Consider the following 20,352-nt stretch of genomic DNA (forward strand, 5'->3'; position numbering starts at 1 on the left):
ACAAGGGGTTCATCGGTAGGCCTATATGGATATGTGTTCTGCATCGGGACGACTTTGTTGACTTCGAGTTGCTATTGGTGAGGAAGGTGTTGATTTGGTTGTTATTGAGCTATTAGTGTTCTGAGGTGATCTATGAGTTACTTTTCTGTGTTGCGAGACGTTATGATTTGTTGGTTATAGGCACATATGGTATGGTTCTGTTGGGGTTTCATAATGGAAGTCAAGCGGGAAGAGTATTTGGGTATTGCTCGGTGAATGACGTATCGGTTATGTCCTTTCGGGTTTGTGTGGTGTTATGTTATTTGCTTCACCGTAATTATGAAGATTTGCATTGGTTCTAGACATCCAATTGCGCGTGATTTTCGATTTTTGAGCAGAGTGACTTGAGGTGTTTCATGTGGACCAATGTTTGGATAGGGTCGCGCATTGCAGCGAAGTTATATGGAGGCATGATCCTTCGGGCTAAATTCGTGTGTTCTATTTCTACGATGTGTGACGGGTTTTCAGCATAGCGTGTGGTGGTACTGGTGAGCTTGCGGTACAACTCTCTCATTTGAGTCATTTTTCATGATTTGAGTATGTTCGGATTATTGCTGGTTGGTGTGCGGATTTCACGAGATGTGGCTTTGGATTGTATTCGTGTTGGATTAGATGAGATCGTTGGGATCAATAATGAATACAAACGGATTCGATTTCAGCATGTTAGAATGATAATATCGAGGTTCGGCTCCGAAATTTGCCATGGTCCTTGCCAAAGGAAAAGTGGCTTCATGAGTGGTTGATCTGAGGAATGGTTATGACTTTCTACATGGTTCATTTATCATTGGCAGTATATGAAAGTGTTGGGATAAGACTTTAGTTGATAAGAGGTTTACTATCGGTATTCGGTTGTTGTGTGCAGCTACTGTGATTAGAAGTTATCGCTACAAGTGTTTGAGTTATGTAGTATATCATGTAATTGCACCTGAGATTGCAGGTATGGGTTAATACAGCTTGTTCGGGCTTATTCAGAGTATAGATGTGAGATTCTGATCTTATGGATGATTTCAGAAGCGAAAATGTGGTTCTAAGGTTTGTGGGCTATGTTGGATTGTGAAATTTCAGTTACATTATGGTATCAGACCGATATTACCACGTGGGATCACCCCCGGGTATCTACATGGTAAGGTTAATCAGCGAATTGTTGGTTTTTGGAACAATTATGAGCACGTTCGAAGACGAACGTATGTTTAAGTGGGGGATGATGTAACGACCCGACCGGTCGTTTTGAGCTTTTGCACTTCGCTTGCCAGTTCTCGGGTATGCTAGCCCCGTGTGATGTATTATGACTTATGTGAATCGTCGGTTTTGGTTTTCAGGGTAATCAGGATGAATTTGGAAGAATAAGCCTCAGTTTGAAGTTTAAAATTTGAAAGGTTTGACCAAGATTTGACTTGTTAGTATATGATCTCAGATAAGAATTTTTTATGATTTGGTTAGCTCTGTTAGATGACTTAGGACTTAGGAGTGTGATCGGAATGTGTTTTGGAGGTCCGTGGAAGGTTTAGGCTTGAATTGGCTAAATTGGGATTTTAGCTTTTCCGGTTGATAGGTAAGATTTTTGACTTCATAACTCGTTTATATGTGATTAAAGGCCTAATTAGTGGTGAAATGTTGGGAAAAATCAGTGCAAAAATGGGTAATTAGGGCTTGAGATTAAGAGACCTTTGAGTGGGGATTTGAGGGGCCATTTGAGGTCCGATTTTGATGTTCTTGACATGTATAGACTCGTGGGAGGATGAGGATTCTATTAATGTGATTTTTGTCGGGTTCCGAGGCATGGGCCCGGGGGACGAGTTTGAGCAATTTCGGGATTTATGTTGTAAATTGATTATTTTTGCATGGGCTTCGTTCCCTTAGCATATTTTGACGTTGTGATTCTGATTTGGATAGAGTCGTCGCGAGTTGACGATGATTCGAGGAGCAAAAGCATTGCGGGCTAGAGTTTGGACCGAATCAGGGTGAGTAATAATTTTAAATATTGTCCTGAGGGTATGAAACCCCGGATTGCACATCGTTGTGCTATATTGAGGTGACACACACACTAGATGACGAGCGTGGGGTCATGCACTGTTAGGGATTGTGACTTAGTCCATCCCGAATGATGATTTTACCGCGTATTTGACTGAAAAACTATTTGCTATCATCATGTTTTGGGCTGAATGCCATATTTGGGCCTCGTTCCAACTATTTAAACCCTTAGGAGATTTTTAGTGATATTTGCTCACTGTGTTGACTTTATACTTGTACTCAGTCATGCTATATTCTACTGTTTTCATAACTCAGCCATGCTTACTCTACTTTAACACTTAAAATGATATTTTAAATGATGTTTTGGGCTGAGCACCATGTTTTACTGTTGCCCGAGTGGCTTGTGAGTTTTGACTGAGTAAGGCCGAGGGCCTATGTTGTGAGGAAACACTGATTATGATTATGAGGCCAAGGACCAGAGATTTGTACGCCACGAGGTAGCTTGTTGATATGAGGCCGAGAGCCTAGTGATGATGCCACGAGATGGCTTGATATTGCACTTGGGACGTAAGGGGCCCTTCCAGGAATCTGCACACTCCCAGTGAGCGCGGGTACCCATTGTGATATGAGATAGAGCCCGAGGGGCTGGTATTGTTCCATGTGTTGCCCGAGGGGCGGTTCTTTATGTGTTTATCTTTTCTACCTGACTGTCTTTTACTTGCTTAACTGTTTAAAAGGGCATTTTAAGAAGCTTAAACTGAACTAAAGTGACTTTGCATACTTTTACTATTTCATTACTTTTACTGGCTTTTACTGTTTCCTTATAGCCTGATGTGCTTTACGTGATTTCTTATTACTTAGTCTACATTTATTATTATTACTCACTGAGTTGGAGTACTCACTTTACTCCCTGCACCTCGTGTGCAGATTCAGGCGCTTCAGGTTCCGTTAGCGAGTGTTGATCCTTCTAGCTCAGGCGAATTCAGAGATCCTCTAGGTAGCTGCCGACGTTCGCAGCTCAGAGCTTCTTCCCTTATTTTATTTTCTCTATTTTAGCTCTGTATTAGACTATGTAGACTCTTCAGACTTGTAGTATAGTGATAGATGCTCATGAATGGTGACACCCCGATGTCGAGTTGTGTTGGTTTTTACTTCCGCAAATTGTACTGTTCACTGCTTATTTTAAGATTTTATCATGTTTAAGACTTAATACTTATTATTTTAATTGCTTAAGATTGAAATGGGAAAGTGTCGGCTGGTCTTGTTTTCAAGATAGGTGCCATCACGATCGGGGCCGGGTTTAGGGTCGTGACAGACAAGGCCGTACAATCTTTCACCTACACGACATATGTCCACAAGCCTCTAAGAGTACATAAATATCATAAAGGTCGGGACAGAGTCCCGCCATACCAAACAATACACGTCTAAATCATACTAACCAAACACACAACTCCGAAGCAAATGGAGCGCCCCAACATCTTCTGCTGAGCTGATAGCCTACTTGGAGGTTTCTCGACCTGTCTGTCTAGAACTGCGGGCATGAAATGCAGCATCCCCAAGCAAAAGGGACGTCAGTACGAAATAATGTACCGAGTATGTAAGGTAATGTACTGAAAGCTGAAACTGAACTGATAATATAATAACTGCGAGTAGCTGGAAGTCAAAGATAATCTAAAGATATGCTTACCTGCTGATACTGACTCAACTCTCTCAATATAGTAAGTAAAATAGTTGTCCGGCCCTATAAGACTAGGTATATATATATAACTGCTCTGCCGTAGTAGGCTCGCTCATAGGCGCTCGGCCATACTAGGCTCTATATCTCGACCATGATGGTCTCGCTCATAGGCGCACGACCACAGTAAGCTCGGTGTATAACTTACCATCTGATCAGAGGTTGCCCAATAGGGGCCTACCCATCGATTATAGCTCGATGGTAATGAAAATACTTTTAATATTGTATATATGTAAATTCTCTGCTCTCTTGACTGAAAGAAGAAAATGCTCAATTGAATATGAAGTCCCAATAAGGAGAATATTGTAACTTACAAAACTAGGAAATATACGTAATTTGAGAGACTAGCCAAATATACGTAAATTTCGGGATATGAATTTTTCTTTATGGCTCGTTATCAAACCTGCGTAATGATGCGATCATGCTAAAATGAAGAAAAAGCTTAGCCTTAACATACCTGGAGTAGGAAAAACTCCGTATAATATTCTGTTGGAAACTTTCGTGGATTGAACTTAGAACCTAAAAAATCGGATTTAACCTTTTGCCTTTTTGAAATTCTTGAACGTATCAAGCTTCCCTTGTTTTGAAATTTTGGGAAAGAATTAAGTTTTTGAACTAGGAACAAAATGGAGGAGTATGTATCTTGTTCGGATTTTGACGTTATTTTTTGGTTCTGTTTTGTCAATGTCAAAATTGAATGGAACAAGTCCATTTTGTTTGAAATAAATTGCTTCTGTTCCCAATGTTCTTAGCTTTTTAAGCCAAAGGCATATAGGCTTGGCCTTTTACAAGGAATTCCATGGATAAGATATTCAATTCTTATCAAGATTTAACTTAGTCATCATTTGGTTACTACATGGTAGCCATTTGGCAAGGTGACTTAAGAGTCATCTTTGCCATATTTTGGCTCTATGCCACGTGGACGGGTGGGCAAAGATTATCAATTTTTATCCACTTATTAGTTAATTGAGTAATGTCCTGTTAATCGGTAATTAATTAATTACCCGTATAATTTTATAAAAAATTTGCCTCGAATTACTTAAAATACTACTCTCTTTTAACACGCCTTGTACACCTTACTATCATGGCTATGCGGTACCTTGTATGATACTAGTCCATAAATATCGAATATTTTAGCTCGGGCCGTATTTTATCTCAAAATGCCAAACTTCGACGAAATTCATTTTCTTCGATATTACTTACCCTCTCACCTTCACGAATTTACTAATCACTTGTGAAATAGCATAATCATTATAACCTCCAAATAATCTTTTACTTTGACTGATGTCAATTACCTTATGACAAATTTCACGTACAATACTTCAGGGTGCAACACTGATGTAACTTAATACTGCAAAGTGTAACATCACCGTAATATAATACTGCTGGGTATAACATCATCATAATATATTATTGCAGAGCATAATATCGTCGTAATATAATACTACGGAATGTGATATCGACATAATATTACGGGGCGTAATAGCCATGATGTTTGTGTGGTTATAAATCTTCTCATTAAGGGTAAAATGAGTAAAATGAATAGTTTAAAGTTGAATTATTTTCAAATTTAGAAATGTGTCATTTATTTTGGAACAAACTAAAAAGAAAAGTACCTCATCTAATTTGAAACGGAGGGAGTATTAAGTAAGGGGTAGTTTGGTTAAGAAATAAGTTATATTGGACTGTACTACTAAACATTAAGTTATATTGGACTGTACTAATAAACATTAAGTATTAAAAAGCACTATTAAGTACGAAAATTGATTTAATAAATAAGCAGTTACGTGTTTGGGTACAAGTGCTGAAATTGATGATAAGTTGCTGCAGTATTTGATAAAAAAGTGCCAATAAGCTCTTCTTTTGTTAAAATGACTTAAATAACCTTTGAAATGTTTATACTTATAAGGGCGTAATTTCTTTAAAATTTTAGATTCCAGACGGTTCAAATACAAAATATTCTATTTGTCATTTTATTTTAAATACAACTGTGCTTAGATACGATAAATTTTATGATAAATACTTTATTTTATGATAAGCATATAATCATAAGTTATACTAATAATTAATAAATTGACAAAAGTTTCTAAGTAAAAATAAATCTAAATAGGATAAAATATTTAAAAAGAAACAAACTCTGTCTTCATCACCACAACTCTAAGAAAATAATACACCAAAAATTTGATATCTCCTCATTTATTACATACAATTCAAAGATTAATACACAATCACATAGATATAAATATGTAAAGAAATAGAGAATTTGCTTATCTTAAATAGTCAATGAGAATTGCAAATTTGAAGAGGCAGGGGAGTTTAGGTTGAAAAAAATACCTGGGACTGTGAGTATTGATGTAGGAGTTTTGAAAAACGAATATTTTAAGGATAAAATAGTAAAATTTTTGGTCAAACTTAAAGTGCTTATAAGCTTAAAATTTATAAGCTGGGAGTGACCAGGTTATGGCTTATTTTTTTACTTATAAGCATTTGGCTTATAAACATTTTTAATTTTTACCAAACGCGTAGATAAGCCGAAAAGTGTTTATAAGCTAATTTGACCAACTTATAAGCTTAGCCAAACACTCTCTAAATTAGTAATGCAGAAATTATTTTTTATTGGGCGTTATTGGTTTATTATTGTATTACAAAATTGAATATACAGTCTATAACTTAAACTTACGTTTGATTTAAAATGGTAAGCAAAATTTATTTACAACTACACTCCTATAGGGCTAAGTATTTCATAACTGATTAAAGACGCGACCATTGCACTATGAGTGACAGTCAACACTAGTCCCACTATAATTTCCTTTGCTAAAATACCTTTAATGCATGTATCATTAAAATGAATAATAACTGTTGAGAGACTTTATTTATTGGAGCGAACAACAGCAGAATATAGAATAGTTGGAATGGAATTACATGAGCATAGGAAATAGAAAGAATGCAATCAAAATGAGCTACTGGATTAGAAGAGGAAATACAATTCACAAGCCAATTAGTTGGAACTTCCAATTAAAGGTGGGCGCAACTCTTATTTGTCATTACACAAAAAAAAGGCTTCCCCTACAGTTGCTGTTTTTAGGCCATGAATCAGGGACTTACTTCTCTTTTATGTACAACAACCTCAGGCCTACACTTTCTTTTACCACCCACTTCAATCAAAAGCAGATTTAGGGGCGGAAGGGGATCAATCCATTGTTCAAAAAATATTTGCTTGAACCATATAAGTTGTAAGTATATTTCATTATTAATTATTGATCGTATGGTTGGATTTGACACTTTACCATTGACATGTTTAGTGGAGTAAATGCTGTCTCTTTTGACAACACTAATGAAACACTCTTTTGCCTCATACATCTATTTATTTACGTAAAAGATATAAGTTGTTCTTTTTACATATAGATTTGAAAATAATTAAATCACGTAATTGTATTTGCGTAAGACAAGTGTGTTTTGAATTAGGAGGTAAATTATATTATTTTTCTGCTTCTCCTCTCTTAAGATAAAAGAAATGAAAATACTTGAGACGTAAAAGAATCCTAGTAGTAGTATTTACTATAATAGTGTATGGAATAACAATATTTAATTGTCCTAATATCCAGCCAATGTGGCCTAATAGTCATTCATTTCATGGAAAATTCCATGCAGGACTGTTTGTAGACTATTATAATACATCATTGACTCTGTCTCTGTTTTGGGTGGGATTTTTTTTTTCTTCTTCTAGATTTCAAGAATTAGGGGGTGTGGAGCCCAAAGCTGGTCCTTTGCTTTGCTGGCTTCAAGCTCTCCATTGTTGGTTTTTAATGGGGTTTGTCTGCTGACAAAGACCATACTTTCAGTTTGGCCCAATCCAACAAAATAAACATCTCTCTCTATTCATCACTCCCTTTTCACTTTCTCTCTCTCTCTTTCTTTCTATGTATAATAATCTTCCATCATCATATTCATCCTTAAAGAAAAAGTGACCCAAAAAAAAAAAAACCACAGATCTAACCTCTTTCACTTTCAGATCTTCTTGCTTTTTCAACTGTAAAGGTCAGTTCTTTTGTTTTTCCTTTTGAGCTTATCCCTTTATCTGACAGTACTTAATTTTGGTGAATTATTCTGGTGCTTTATTAACTGTAGAATTGGTTTCCAAGAGTGTTTGTGATTCCTGAAAAACGTTGGCTATTTTTATCAAGTTCCAATTTTTCTTGCGTATTTTGGATCAAATTGGCTGACCATACATTTCTATGTTAAAATTTTGTGAATTTGACTACTTATATTTTTGAAGTTCCTTATTTTATTGCTGTTGACTTATTCTGTTGAACTAGAAGCAGCAATTGATATTTGCATCCAGAGATTTAAAATGTTAAACTAAAGGTGGTTTCTTGATATACATTTGCTTGGCTGTTGTTGATGCCATTTTATTTTCATTTTGATCTTGTTTGTTAATGCTGTTGTTTGACTTGCAGTCCACAGAATTTGCTGCTGCAAAATTGAGGTTTATAAAAGGCAGCTTTGAGTTGAGTCCTGCTAAATGTGGAGACTGAGATGAGGTATGTCATCTGGATTGATGAACTTGTTGAGGGCCTGCTTTCAGCCAAGGGCAGATGGACATGTTCATACAGGTTCAGATGCCGGCGGTCGTCAAGATGGGCTCCTATGGTATAAGGATATTGGACAACATTTTAATGGAGAGTTCTCAATGGCTGTAGTTCAAGCTAATAATCTACTGGAAGACCAGAGCCAACTTGAATCTGGCTGCTTGAGCTTAAATGATTCTGGTCCTTATGGTACCTTTGTTGGAGTTTATGATGGCCATGGCGGTCCTGAGACTTCAAGATTCATCAATAATCATCTCTTTCAACATCTCAAGAGTAACTTCTTCTTTCCATTTTGTATCCATTATTGAGCTATTTTGGGTGATTCATGACCAGAGGGGGGCTGAATCTGTTTTGTTGCTTATTCACTTAACTTCTAATCTTGCAGGGTTCAGTTCTGAGCAGCAATCAATGTCCGTGGACGTGATTCGAAAGGCATTTCAAGCAACAGAAGAGGGTTTCCTCTCTGTTGTATCAAGACAATGGCCGATGAAACCACAGATTGCTGCTGTTGGATCATGCTGTCTTGTTGGGGTTATCTGCAATGGGACATTATATATTGCCAACCTTGGTGACTCTCGGTCAGTCTTGGGTAGGCTTGTCAAGGCAACAGGGGAGGTACTTGCCGTTCAGCTCTCTGCAGAACACAACGCGAGTATTGAATCTGTAAGACAGGAGTTGCAATCTTGGCACCCAGATGACCCTCAAATAGTAGTTCTAAAGCACAATGTCTGGCGTGTGAAGGGCCTTATACAGGTACCTTCTCCTTTGCAGTTCTATGCAGTTCCTATTTTGTGTTTCTTAGTTCTAAGTACCATTTCAGCATGAGAATTATACAATGTTCTTCCCATAGAAATTCTAATAATTCCATTTATTAGCAATTAGTATCGCTGTAGGAGTAGACTACAGTGGAGGGTAAAGCATCACTTTCACGTCTTACCTTTCCCTTTTAGTATTTGATTTTTGTGGCGAATCATTTGGAAGTGAAAAGATTTTGATTTTGATATCCTTATGGGAAATGCTACTCTACCAATACCGGAACTCTAGATTACCATGACGAGACTGAAGTCAAATAAGTGGTTACCAATATTGGAAAGAACTCTTTGGTCAAGGAGATTACTGATGAGACTGAAGTCAAATAAGGATATCATGTGTATCTGGGACACATGATATATTTGTGCCTAAGGTTTTAAGAATCACCTATAGCTCTAAAAATGACAATATAGAGTGTTCACTCTTGTTTATTGTTTACCAAATTTATAACTAATAAATGTAGTGATAGATCTTCTATAAATTGATTTTGTTCGTTTTTTTTACTTTGACATTTTGCCCTATTTGGAGGCATATATAGCGTCTTTGAAGTTGGATCAGGCCTTCAATACTCTGCTGAACTTATGTAAAAAAAAAGCTAAGTTTATATGACTACTAATATTTTCCATCAATATTACATCCCAAACAGTATCCAAAAGTTCCTATTTTTTTCCTATTGCCTGCTTCATTCCTTGCTCTGCCCGCACTATATGTTTAAAATGTATATTTTCTGATGCACTTTCTGTTGCTTTATGATTAATATAAAGATGTGCCCTTTGATTTATTTCTTCTCCTTCATTCTTCACGTAGTGATTTAACAAAAAAATTGATTGTGGGGCAGATATTACACTGGCAGTTTATTTGATTCTTGATTGTATTGCAATTTGCATTAGTTAAGCGATGCAACTGTGACCCACATAGACAGCAATATAACTAGAAATGTGGGATCATAAAGTTCCATATCTTGTTTTCCTATGTAGAAACGGACCAGATCCTAGTCAGGGAACATAGGTACTTAAGCATGTGATACCAGTCATCAAGATTGAGTTTGCTCAGTGTCTTAAAAGATCTAGGATCAAAACATCCCAATCTGGCTGTTGCCAAATGATATTTTCTAGACTCCCATCCTTTAAGAGATGCATATGTTGATAAGGAGTTTAAAGAAAAGTCAGAGCAATTATGGTTATCTGGTGTCTGAAGTGGCCCTTTGTTCTGTTTTTCCTATTAGCTTTCTTTTGGTAGACCCCCTAACATCAATAAGAGATCCACTTTGTTCTGAAAAATGTACCAACTTGTATGGAAAATGTTTGAATTGTGGCATTCTTGCGGAGCTAAATAATATAAATGTACGGTGAAGTCTAAGTCTCTCTTTCTTCTGGATTCTTGCTATAATTCTAATGTGGTCCAGAATGAAAGCTGAACCTAAGTTTCCCGAAGAGGCAAAATATTGTTATTGTACTGGAACATACATGCGGACCTTAAGAAGCTGTTATGAGAATGAATTGTTGATTTTCGAGGAGGCTGGGACAAATTATTATAGAGCTAGGTACTTTCTTGGAATTGTATAAATCTTCTGCATTTACTATTGCACTTTTGTGCAGGCTAAGACATAATTGTAGTCCTAGCATTAATAAGCTGTCTTGATCTTTTCCCATAACAGATTCTTCATCTGCAGTTATTCAGAGACTCAAATTTACTTAGTATGTCTGGCATCACTCAGAAACTCTTGTCTGTGTCTCTGGATAATCTAATATTGCATTACTCAAATACTATTATATTCTAAGTTTTTGGATGATCAGCATAATTTGTTTTGCAGATTTCAAGATCCATTGGTGATGTGTACTTAAAGAAAGCCGAATTCAACAGGGAACCACTATATGATAAGTTTCGTCTTCGCGAGCCATTCAGTAGGCCCATATTGAGTGCAGATCCAGCGATATCAGTGCACCATTTGCAATCTCAAGATCTATTTGTCATATTTGCATCGGACGGTCTTTGGGAGCACTTAAGTAACCAAGAAGCTGTTGATATTGTACAAAACCACCCACGCAATGTAAGATATTTGAACCAATCTCATGCATCTCTTTAGTTTGTTGGTGATTCTACATAGGATTTTTTTCCTTGAAAAGCTTTATAATTTCTCCAAACCTACAAATCCTTAATAATAATAATGCACATGAAGTCATGAATATAGATTTGTCTTGTAGTTGAAATTGTATTGCTTTCTGTCATTTTTCTGGCTCCTAAATCTGATCCTTTTATGGTTGACATCCTATATCTTCCTATTCATGGTACGTCACAGTATGAGTTGTGCTTTAGACAGTATGAGCTGTGTATATAATTAGTGTAATAGATACATCCGGTTAAGGCTACTCACTTCGGTGGTTCTTACCAGTTTTTTTGTTTTCTTTAACCTGTTATATGACAGGATTTAACAAAAAAATGTTGTGAAGATTGATACAGCAATATGCTTTACATTTGGCCCCAATTAACTACACAAACAAGTACTCCTACTAAATTTCATAAATGCAAGGTGATCCGGTGAATGCCATGATTCTTTCTCGTGTTTAAGTTTTTGCCCTTTACAATGGATTTGCCGGAAAGAAAAAAATGAATAAAAGGGGCCTTGGGAGGGGATTTGATGGAACTAGATGTTTGGTATGAAGGAGAACATTTTCCGGAAAACATTTTACTGAAGAGACTGTCTCATTAAGATTTAGAAAGTATACTTTATATACTATTAGAGAAAAAACATAAGCGAAGAAAGTTGTTTTTCCCCTTTTTGGTGTTTTGTTGGCAGAAAATGACTTATTTCCTTCATACCAAACATAAATGGTGGGAAAACTAGTTTTGCCTTACACATAGTGGGAAAACTGTTCTTACATAAATTCAGTATTTGCTTGCTCAGCATAGATAATGTACTCTAGACACTAGAAATTTTGCTCCTTGCAGAAGAAAAATTTGCAGGATGAACCTCATTTAGATCTTATTTGCCCCTTGGCAGGGAATTGCTAAAAGATTAGTAAAAGCTGCATTGCAAGAAGCAGCAAAGAAAAGGGAAATGAGGTATTCAGACTTGAAGAAAATTGATAGGGGAGTCCGTCGGCATTTCCACGATGACATTACAGTGGTGGTTGTATTCCTTGACTCAAATGTTGTAAGCAGGGCTAGCTCTGTCAAGAGTCCTAATGTTTCTGTTAAAGGGGGTGGCATCACTCTGCCTCCAAACACACTTGCTCCATGCACCACTCCAACGTAAGTTGGTGCTAGTTGATGGCTATTTCAAAAGGTGGTCGTTGTTGCTGTTGTTGTCACTACTCTTTCCTTGTGAATACGAGGTAGCTTCTTAAAGATAAAAGGCAGGTCTACGAAGTTTTTAAATGTACACCATAATCTAACTGAGACTAATACTCGGATTTAGTACCAGTGTAAAAAAGGGCGGAATCTCAGTGGATCATTTACTTGGATTTAGTTCTTGAGCACAAAGGGACCGGGAAAAAAGAGATCCTCACAAAATGTTAATTCGAGTTTGTCTCACTTGGCCCCTGTTATTCCTTCAGAGTTATTGGTTTATTTTTTCCTCTTGTAAATTATGTGACCTGGTGGTTGTAAATGTTTTAAAGCCTACTTAATTCTTTAATGGTATGTTTCTGACTACTGCTATAGTAATAACTGGTGAACCAGGATAAGATCAGCTGGACTTCCTGTCCAGCTTGAATATATAATCCGTATTTGGTTTCTAAATCCTAACCTCTTTAATTTTATCCTGTTTTATTTACCTAACTAATTTGCGTCTACCTTTGAAAATTACTCTACGACTTCTTTTTTCATTGAGGTTTTCACATTTCTAAATATTTTTCCTCTTACCGTCTATTCTGATCAACAAATTCTTCAACTTCTTTTTCTTTTAATATTAAGAATTTGGGCTTAATATTAGCAAAGCGATTGACAGTAGCACAACAGAATTCAGGCGTCAATATCATAGAATTCATCTCGAACTCTATTTCTCTAAAAGTCGCTTTATTATTCAATTTTCTAATTGTTCTTGTGATGGAATATCAAAACTTTAATACGAGATTCAAGAAAAAACTGATAACGAAGGAAGTAACAGAAAATTACGAAGTGAGTTTTGAATCACTAAATCCAAACTTGCGTTACATCAATAGAAAAGGGTAGACTCTTAACTTCAACGATTGAGGATTATAACGAAAATTCACAACCACTCAACCTAATTTGAGAACAAATAATTATCGTACACAAATATTCCTCAAATTTTCTTATTACCAAATTTACAATGAGAAGAGAAAAGGACCCGAAATGAACAAAATACTGTAGTTTATTTCTAGGCACAGAGCCTGGGCTCCTTCAACTTTCAAGTCAGGTCGGTAATAGCCGTTGAGTTCAGCAGGATGCTAACTAGCTGGAGACTCTTTCCTGCTTCGTTCACCAGGCCGAAGTACTGTCCAAGTGGATTTTATTGCAGGGCTGAGGATCAGGTGAGTAGTATAAATGAACGTCAAAAGAAGAAGAAGAAAGTGCTGATAGTAGGTTCAGGCTGGGCTGGCCTTGGAGCTGCTCATCATCTCTGCAAACAGGTTTGCCACTTTATTTAAGTCTACATCAACTTCAAAGCAATTGTAAGCTGTTACTGATTTTCTGGTATTCAATTTCAGGGCTTTGAGGTCGCTGTTCTTGAAGGTGGCTATGAATTTGGACCCAAAAATCAATCCCTAAGCCCTGACGATGTGGGTATTCGCGGTAAATGATACTTCCCGCCAATTTATTTGTTTTCATTTGTCTTGATTCTCGCGTTCTAGTTTGACATAGTTGAGTATTGTCTTACTGATCATAGGTATGGTTGTAGAATTTAAACTTTCCAAAAATAGGTGAATAGTTGCAAGAACAAAGATAAACCAGTTGACTTTCCATTTGTTATCAGCTTATCCAAAATTCAGAATATACAGTTGGATTTAGTTTCTGCTGCAGCCGGTGCAGTTGTAACCTATTTGAATTAGTCATGTAATACCGCTAACTCATACTCTAATATGCCAAATTTAACTTAAAATTTGTTACCTGGATTCCTTTCACAAGATATGTCTTGCATGTATTTCCTTTCTTTCTTGGAGTAAAAGGGCACAAAAAGTTGAAACTAATGGTGTAAGATACTGAAAACAACATTCTTACAGACACAGCTGAGAGTAGGATACCACATTTGGTGACGACACTTGATACATGTTCTCCCTCCCCCTTGCGCACAGATACGTTTTCGCAATCAATCAAAGAATTTAGAGAACTTAGTTTTCTAAAGTTTCTTTACTTGTATACTTTACACCATTAGTATTACAAAAGTTTTCTGTTTTTCAAATTTAGGCTAAGTTCTAGAGAAACTTATGCTAAAATGTACTCCTATTAGAAACTGTTGGACGTGTCATAGGAAAATAAATAAAGGGTAAAAAGCGTAAACATAAGCCAGTGCACGTATAAAATGTTGGATGTCCTGATGTCAAGAACATAATAGGAACCAATAGTGGATATCAGACTTGGACTATATCGCTTCCTAGGTAATAGGCATTTGGCAAACAATCTGAGTTATGCTTTGATTCTCTCTTTTTTTTCTTTTTTTCTTTTTTGAGGATCTGCAGCTGCACTTATTTGAAACATGGGTTGGAGAGACAAATACACGAGTAGTGCTATATTTGGTTTAGAGCATTATATGCTGATATTTTAGAGGGAAAGTTGGATGGCTGAGTCTAAGGAATTCACTTTTTTTCTCTAATTTTTAGCATGTCCACCAAGAGCAGTTACCACGTTTTTCAGTGGATATCATTTTTCTCCTCTAACCAGGTGTTTGAATATGTTGCTAGGTTTCTGGTATCCCTATCGAAATATATTTGCTCTAGTTGATGAGATTGGTATCAAGCCCTTCACTGACTGGACTAAATCTGCTCAGTACTCGGCAGACGGATTGGAGGTGAATTTTCCTAGTGTTTTTGACTTCACTGATCCAAACATGCAAAATATGAGGTGAAGGGATGGTAGCACATGTGTTTACATTTTAACTTTTGGACTTCATTGGTACCATTTTGCTGCTCTCTTTCTCATTTATACAAGTTTGCAACATTATTAATATCTGAAGTATCACTTAAAAAATAGGTGGGTGCTAGTAATGATCCACAAGTAGTCAGCTGCTTTCGCAATTTTTCGTTACTGAAAGGTCTGTTCTTCAGGTTCAGTTTCCAGTACTCCAAAACGAACCCCAATTGCCTGCTCCTCTTGGATCATTATTATACAGTAAGGTATATCCTTAATGACTGATAAGATATCTGTCACCGCACATTTATTCATCTTGACCTTTTATCTACAATATTGAACATCTATATCTTTCTAATTGAGTTTAGATCCTTGTGGTTGTAGTTTGTTCGAGTGCCGTTGGTGGATCAATTGACATTGCTTCCTCTGATGGCTGCAAGTATGATATATCAAATGCTTTATCCAACTCTAAAAAAATACATGCTACAAATCCATCTACTCATGCTTTCTGATCTGTTTGCAGTAATAGATTTTGACTACACCGATAGTGCCTGGACAAAATATGATCCAGGTAACAGATATCTACAACATTCAGCTTCATTCATGGATAGGTCGTAGTCACATAATGTTGTTTAAGTGGCGTTATTGAAGAATATTACATTTAGTTACTGCAAGGGAGCTTTTGAAGCAATTTGGGTGCTCAGAAAGGCTTTATCGCGACATTCTTGATCCATTGATTGAAGTGGGCCTATATGCCCCTGCGGAGCAATGTAGTGCTGCTGCCACTCTTGCTGTGCTGTACTACTATGTCGTTGCTCATCAGGTTTTCTGCATTTTCTCCTTAGCGTTATGCTGCTCTTTCCAATTGATGTTGGCATTTGATGAAAATCAGTTCTCAAGGCTGGTAAAGCAAAAGACATAAAGAACAAAAGATTTTTTAATATTGTCAGAACAAGGCTGTGAAGTGTGACTTTGGTGAATTATCAAAAATCTGTTACTAGAGTGATGAATAAAGTACCACTAATCATGTCAAAAGCTGGGTCGACAAATGGAAGAAGTTGGGCTGACAAAAAGAAGTAAAGGAAAATTCCACAATAATCGTAATATGTATTGATATACATACAACATTATTAAAAAATCTGGGCATTCAATTCAAAATCTTAATATAATAGGTGTAGTTGTACAAAATCTTTATAAGAACCGTTTCAGTTCCCTTATATATGTACCCAACGGGGGACACTATATAACTTAACACCCACCGACATGCATGGTTAACCCGACTATGGGGTTCATATGTAGATTTGAACGCGAACTTATGAGCCTGAGAACGGGTTTACTAAAGGATAGTTCTAATACTATGAAAAAGAATCATAGCATCCAACACAAAACCTTAAGGTGGAATATTTAAGACCTCTACACTAAGAGGGATATTATATCGTTCAACGCCCTCCCCTACTTTTAACCCAAATATAGGATTCACACCAGAAAAAGACTTGTAAAAGGTTGGACTAGTATCCTGTGAAAATAAGGAAACCTTTTATAAAACACTTTGGATATCCTTTATATTCAATATGGACATTGTATAACTCAACACCTAAAACCTTAAGGTAATGAGGGGTTAGGATTTTTACTAACGTTCTGTCGCATCTGTAACCCGATTTTAAGACTCTTGCTATTAGGTGTGTGTGAATAAAGTCCCGCATGGAAAGTAGAAAGGAAAAAGAAGCTACTTATAAGGAGTTAGATACTCTTAATGGTATGAGGCATTTTGGGAAAACCGTGCAGGCTTGGCCCAGAGCGGATAGTATCATACCATATTAAGAGTATCTTTGTGTCATTTTAGCCAGCAACTGATATCAGAACCAATGGTTTGGTGAGACGAGTATGGAGATGGCAAAGTGTGGCGTGCGGCCTCGGCTTAGTGCCTTTTCCCGTCTACGGGTCGATTTATTACTTTTACACGTAGCTTTGAAGACGCACACACAACCTTTGGGCTTCGGTGACCATAACTACTCAGATCATGTGGGCTACACACAGTTAATCTCCAAAATTAGCCCATGAATGGTAGTGAGTCATGTGGAACTTAGTTCAAGAGGGAGATTGTTGGGTGAGTGTGAACAAAGTTCCACATAGAAAATAGAAAGAAAAAAGAAGCTACTTATAAGGAGTTGGATACTCTTAATGGTATGAGGCCTTTTTGGGAAAACCATGAGGGCTTGGCCAAAGTGGTCAATATTACACCATATTAAGAGTATCTTTAGGCCGCTTTAGTCCAACACATACATTGACCTAAACTGTTGACGTATGAGATTGTGAATGAGCTTATAAAAGATATGATACTATCTAAAAGAATCTGAGCGTCTAACCAAAACTTTAATTCAATAAGTAAAGTCAGTTATGACCCTTCGATACCCTTATATACCTACTATGGGACATTATATCTCTGAACAACATAGAGTCTCTAACTCCTACAGATTGATCAATTTCAGGCAAATTGAAATCTGATTCCATATGTCACAATTATTTGATTATAATGTGCATCCACTTTGTGCAAACGATGATTCAAAGTTATGCATGCATCTAATTACTCCACTGGCTGGATAAAGTGATGACCATCTTTTCTTCTATTATTGTTACAGGGATTTATGAATTTATGGATTCTTCATTTTCTATTTTTGGTAGAAGCACTTTGATTTGGCATGGTGTCGCGGGAGAGTTAGAGAACAAATTTTTGAGCCTTGGATGGTTTCCCTCAAAACTCAGGGATGCAAATTCCTAAGGGGTAGAAAAGTAACGGACATGTTGGTGACTGGGGAAACTAACTGCATCTCTGAAGTAGTATGTGAGAAAGAAAGTTTTGTGGCTGATGCTGTAATCTTCGCTGTCGGAGTATCCACTCTGCAGGAGATCATTCAGAACAGGTATATATGCCCCCGCCTGTTAGTTACTATGAAAACACATGTCACAATGTATGCATTCCGCTCTACCCTTCATCTTTGAGTTATAGCCAAGTGGGTTTTGTGTAATCTGACCCAGCAATAGCTTGCTTTCTCCCTACTGCTCCAACCAAAATAATAAAACTTCAGAAATCTACTCAAGATGGTCCTATGACCACCATTTCTAATGGGGTGGTTTTCTTCATGCAGTGCAGCATTATGTTCAAGGGAGGAGTTTCTCAAGGTTTTGAACTTAGCCAGTATTGATCTACTTAGCGTTAAGCTACAACTTGATAGGAAGGTATGTGGTGGGAATTCCATTTTTGAACTTGTCGCAACTGATCCGAAGAAATATTGCCCTTTTGTCTTGCCTGTATAAAATAAATGCTTTTTACTCTAAGACAACAAAATTTTAGAAGTGGCTGCAATCTACTCAGTTTTTGTGCTTGCTAACATGCTTAAAGTTACACAAAGAGCCAATGCAGCTTCTTATATGTAAAGTACTGGTCTCATCTTCACTTTAGTATCCTGGTTGTTGTTCTTGAAAATTGCCTTTTGATGGAATGCAAATGCTCTAGTGGTCACATAGTGAGGAAAGTGACAACTAGCACCACTAACTTCCTCTTGAAAGATCATCGTACGATGCCTTTTCCATACTGCTTCATGATTTTTCTGATATTATTTACTTTCTTCACATTGCTTGTGGAACTGCTGATGACATTCTTTTCTTTCATCTTGCTCGTTTCGTATGGAGTAGTAATTGATGTTCAAAAAATTGACTGTAGCTTATTCTATTATATGGTATCTTCATGACTCAACAGGTCAACATTCCAAATGCATCCAACGTATCATCTGGGTTTGATAATTCACACGCATGGACTTTTTTCGACTTAAATATGATATATGATGAGCATAAAGAAGATCCAGTAACAGTGCTGCAGGCTGATTTTGTAAGTACAGGTTTCCTCTTTTGAATTAAGTTTTACTTTTCGTTCATAGGTCCCAATTTTCCCATTTCTTAAATACATGAAGAGCTATGCCAAATGTCAACTCTGATATATGTTAATCATGTTTTGAATCAGTTCAGTATCATGCAACTGACTTATTGCCCCTGAAGGATGATAGAATTGTTAGTAAAGTGATGTCTTGCCTTTCGAGGTGCATTAAGGATTTTGAGAATGCCACAGTGGTTGACAAAGAAATTGAAAGGTTTCCAAAGTCTCTGACACATTTCTTTCCTGGTGAGTTTCTTAAGGCTTTACTTTGCTGACTCGCGGTAAACTCTTTAATTCACATGCTTTGAACCTCAACAAATTCCCTTGTGCCAATATTTTCCTTCTGGGATTACTAGTTGAAGAGTTGGAACATATATGGATACCCAAGGGAGAATTTGATTTGAAATCTAAAAGTAAAGTGCTCATATTACAGAAGTACTAATCCAAAGAGCGTTGTTTTGCTAAAATTCTCATACACCAACCAGAACATCTCAGAAACAATTCAAGGGAGAAACTTTGGTCCACAATACCATATCTTTTACTTATTTCCTTTCTTTTTTTTTCCACACTTTTCTTCCGTGGCTTTGAAAAGGTTCTTACAAGTACATGATGGGTGGATCAACATCTTTTAAGAACTTGTTCATAGCTGGAGACTGGATTGTAAACCGACATGGATCATGGTCACAGGTCATAGCTCTTGAACCATTACTTTTCTAGTATCTTTAGGTCCTTAGTGCTTGCAATATTTTGTTGGTGAGCAGCAAATTTATGTTTAACAGGAGATATCATACGTGGCGGGACTTGAAGCAGCCAACAGGGTGGTAGACTATCTTGGTAAAGGTACTTCTGCTAAGATAATTCCAGTTGAGGAAGACGAGCCTCACATTCAAGCTCTACGCACTCTAAACAGGAATGTTAAGGAGATAAGAGCCCTCTTTCCGTGGTCTGATTATTTTCTTCAGTGATGTGTATGCCTTTGTATATTTCAATTATTCAATCAGAATTCCCACAGATATGTATCTAATGAGTAATGACTAGCACGTTAGTGACTTAGTGTCTTGATACAAAAAGAATTCAGGTGTTAGATGGGTAGCTCAGGAAATTGCTCTAGGAGAAAAAAATAACCCAAAATGAATTACACAACATGAAGAATAAGAACCTATGCAAGAATATGACTCTATTGATTATTGTAATTGAGTTTGACATAATCTAAGTACAGAATGCACCTTGATAACAGAAACCACTTCTCC

At 36.8% G+C, this 20,352-nt stretch overlaps 2 protein-coding genes across 4 annotated transcripts; both read left to right on the plus strand.

Annotated features, from left to right (window-relative positions):
• The first annotated feature begins 7,562 nt into the window (after positions 1–7,562).
• Positions 7,563–12,798, plus strand: LOC104238950 (probable protein phosphatase 2C 46). 2 transcript variants are annotated; one of them, XM_009793469.2, is made up of 5 exons: positions 7,563–7,783; positions 8,203–8,607; positions 8,720–9,087; positions 10,958–11,194; positions 12,146–12,798. In XM_009793469.2, the coding sequence occupies exons 2-5, from the start codon at positions 8,289–8,291 to the stop codon at positions 12,398–12,400; spliced, it is 1,179 nt and encodes a 392-aa protein (XP_009791771.1). In that variant the 5' UTR covers positions 7,563–7,783; positions 8,203–8,288; the 3' UTR covers positions 12,401–12,798. The 2 variants fall into 2 exon arrangements, with proteins under 2 accessions (XP_009791771.1, XP_009791772.1); XM_009793470.2 differs by lacking the exon at positions 7,563–7,783 and adding an exon at positions 7,874–8,110.
• Positions 12,799–13,415: 617 nt separating this feature from the next.
• Positions 13,416–20,151, plus strand: LOC104238949 (uncharacterized). Of its 2 annotated transcripts, none has more exons than XM_009793467.2 (13): positions 13,416–13,736; positions 13,815–13,899; positions 15,006–15,112; positions 15,369–15,437; positions 15,556–15,610; positions 15,695–15,742; positions 15,837–15,994; positions 17,857–18,092; positions 18,318–18,408; positions 18,929–19,057; positions 19,195–19,348; positions 19,695–19,789; positions 19,882–20,151. In XM_009793467.2, the coding sequence occupies exons 1-13, from the start codon at positions 13,551–13,553 to the stop codon at positions 20,065–20,067; spliced, it is 1,599 nt and encodes a 532-aa protein (XP_009791769.1). In that variant the 5' UTR covers positions 13,416–13,550; the 3' UTR covers positions 20,068–20,151. The 2 variants fall into 2 exon arrangements, with proteins under 2 accessions (XP_009791769.1, XP_009791768.1); XM_009793466.2 differs by having other exon boundaries at positions 13,417–13,736; positions 17,854–18,092.
• The last annotated feature ends 201 nt before the right edge of the window (positions 20,152–20,352 follow it).

This window comes from Nicotiana sylvestris, chromosome 3 (genome assembly GCF_000393655.2).
Source record: "Nicotiana sylvestris chromosome 3, ASM39365v2, whole genome shotgun sequence".
Classification (NCBI taxonomy): Eukaryota; Viridiplantae; Streptophyta; class Magnoliopsida; order Solanales; family Solanaceae; genus Nicotiana; species Nicotiana sylvestris.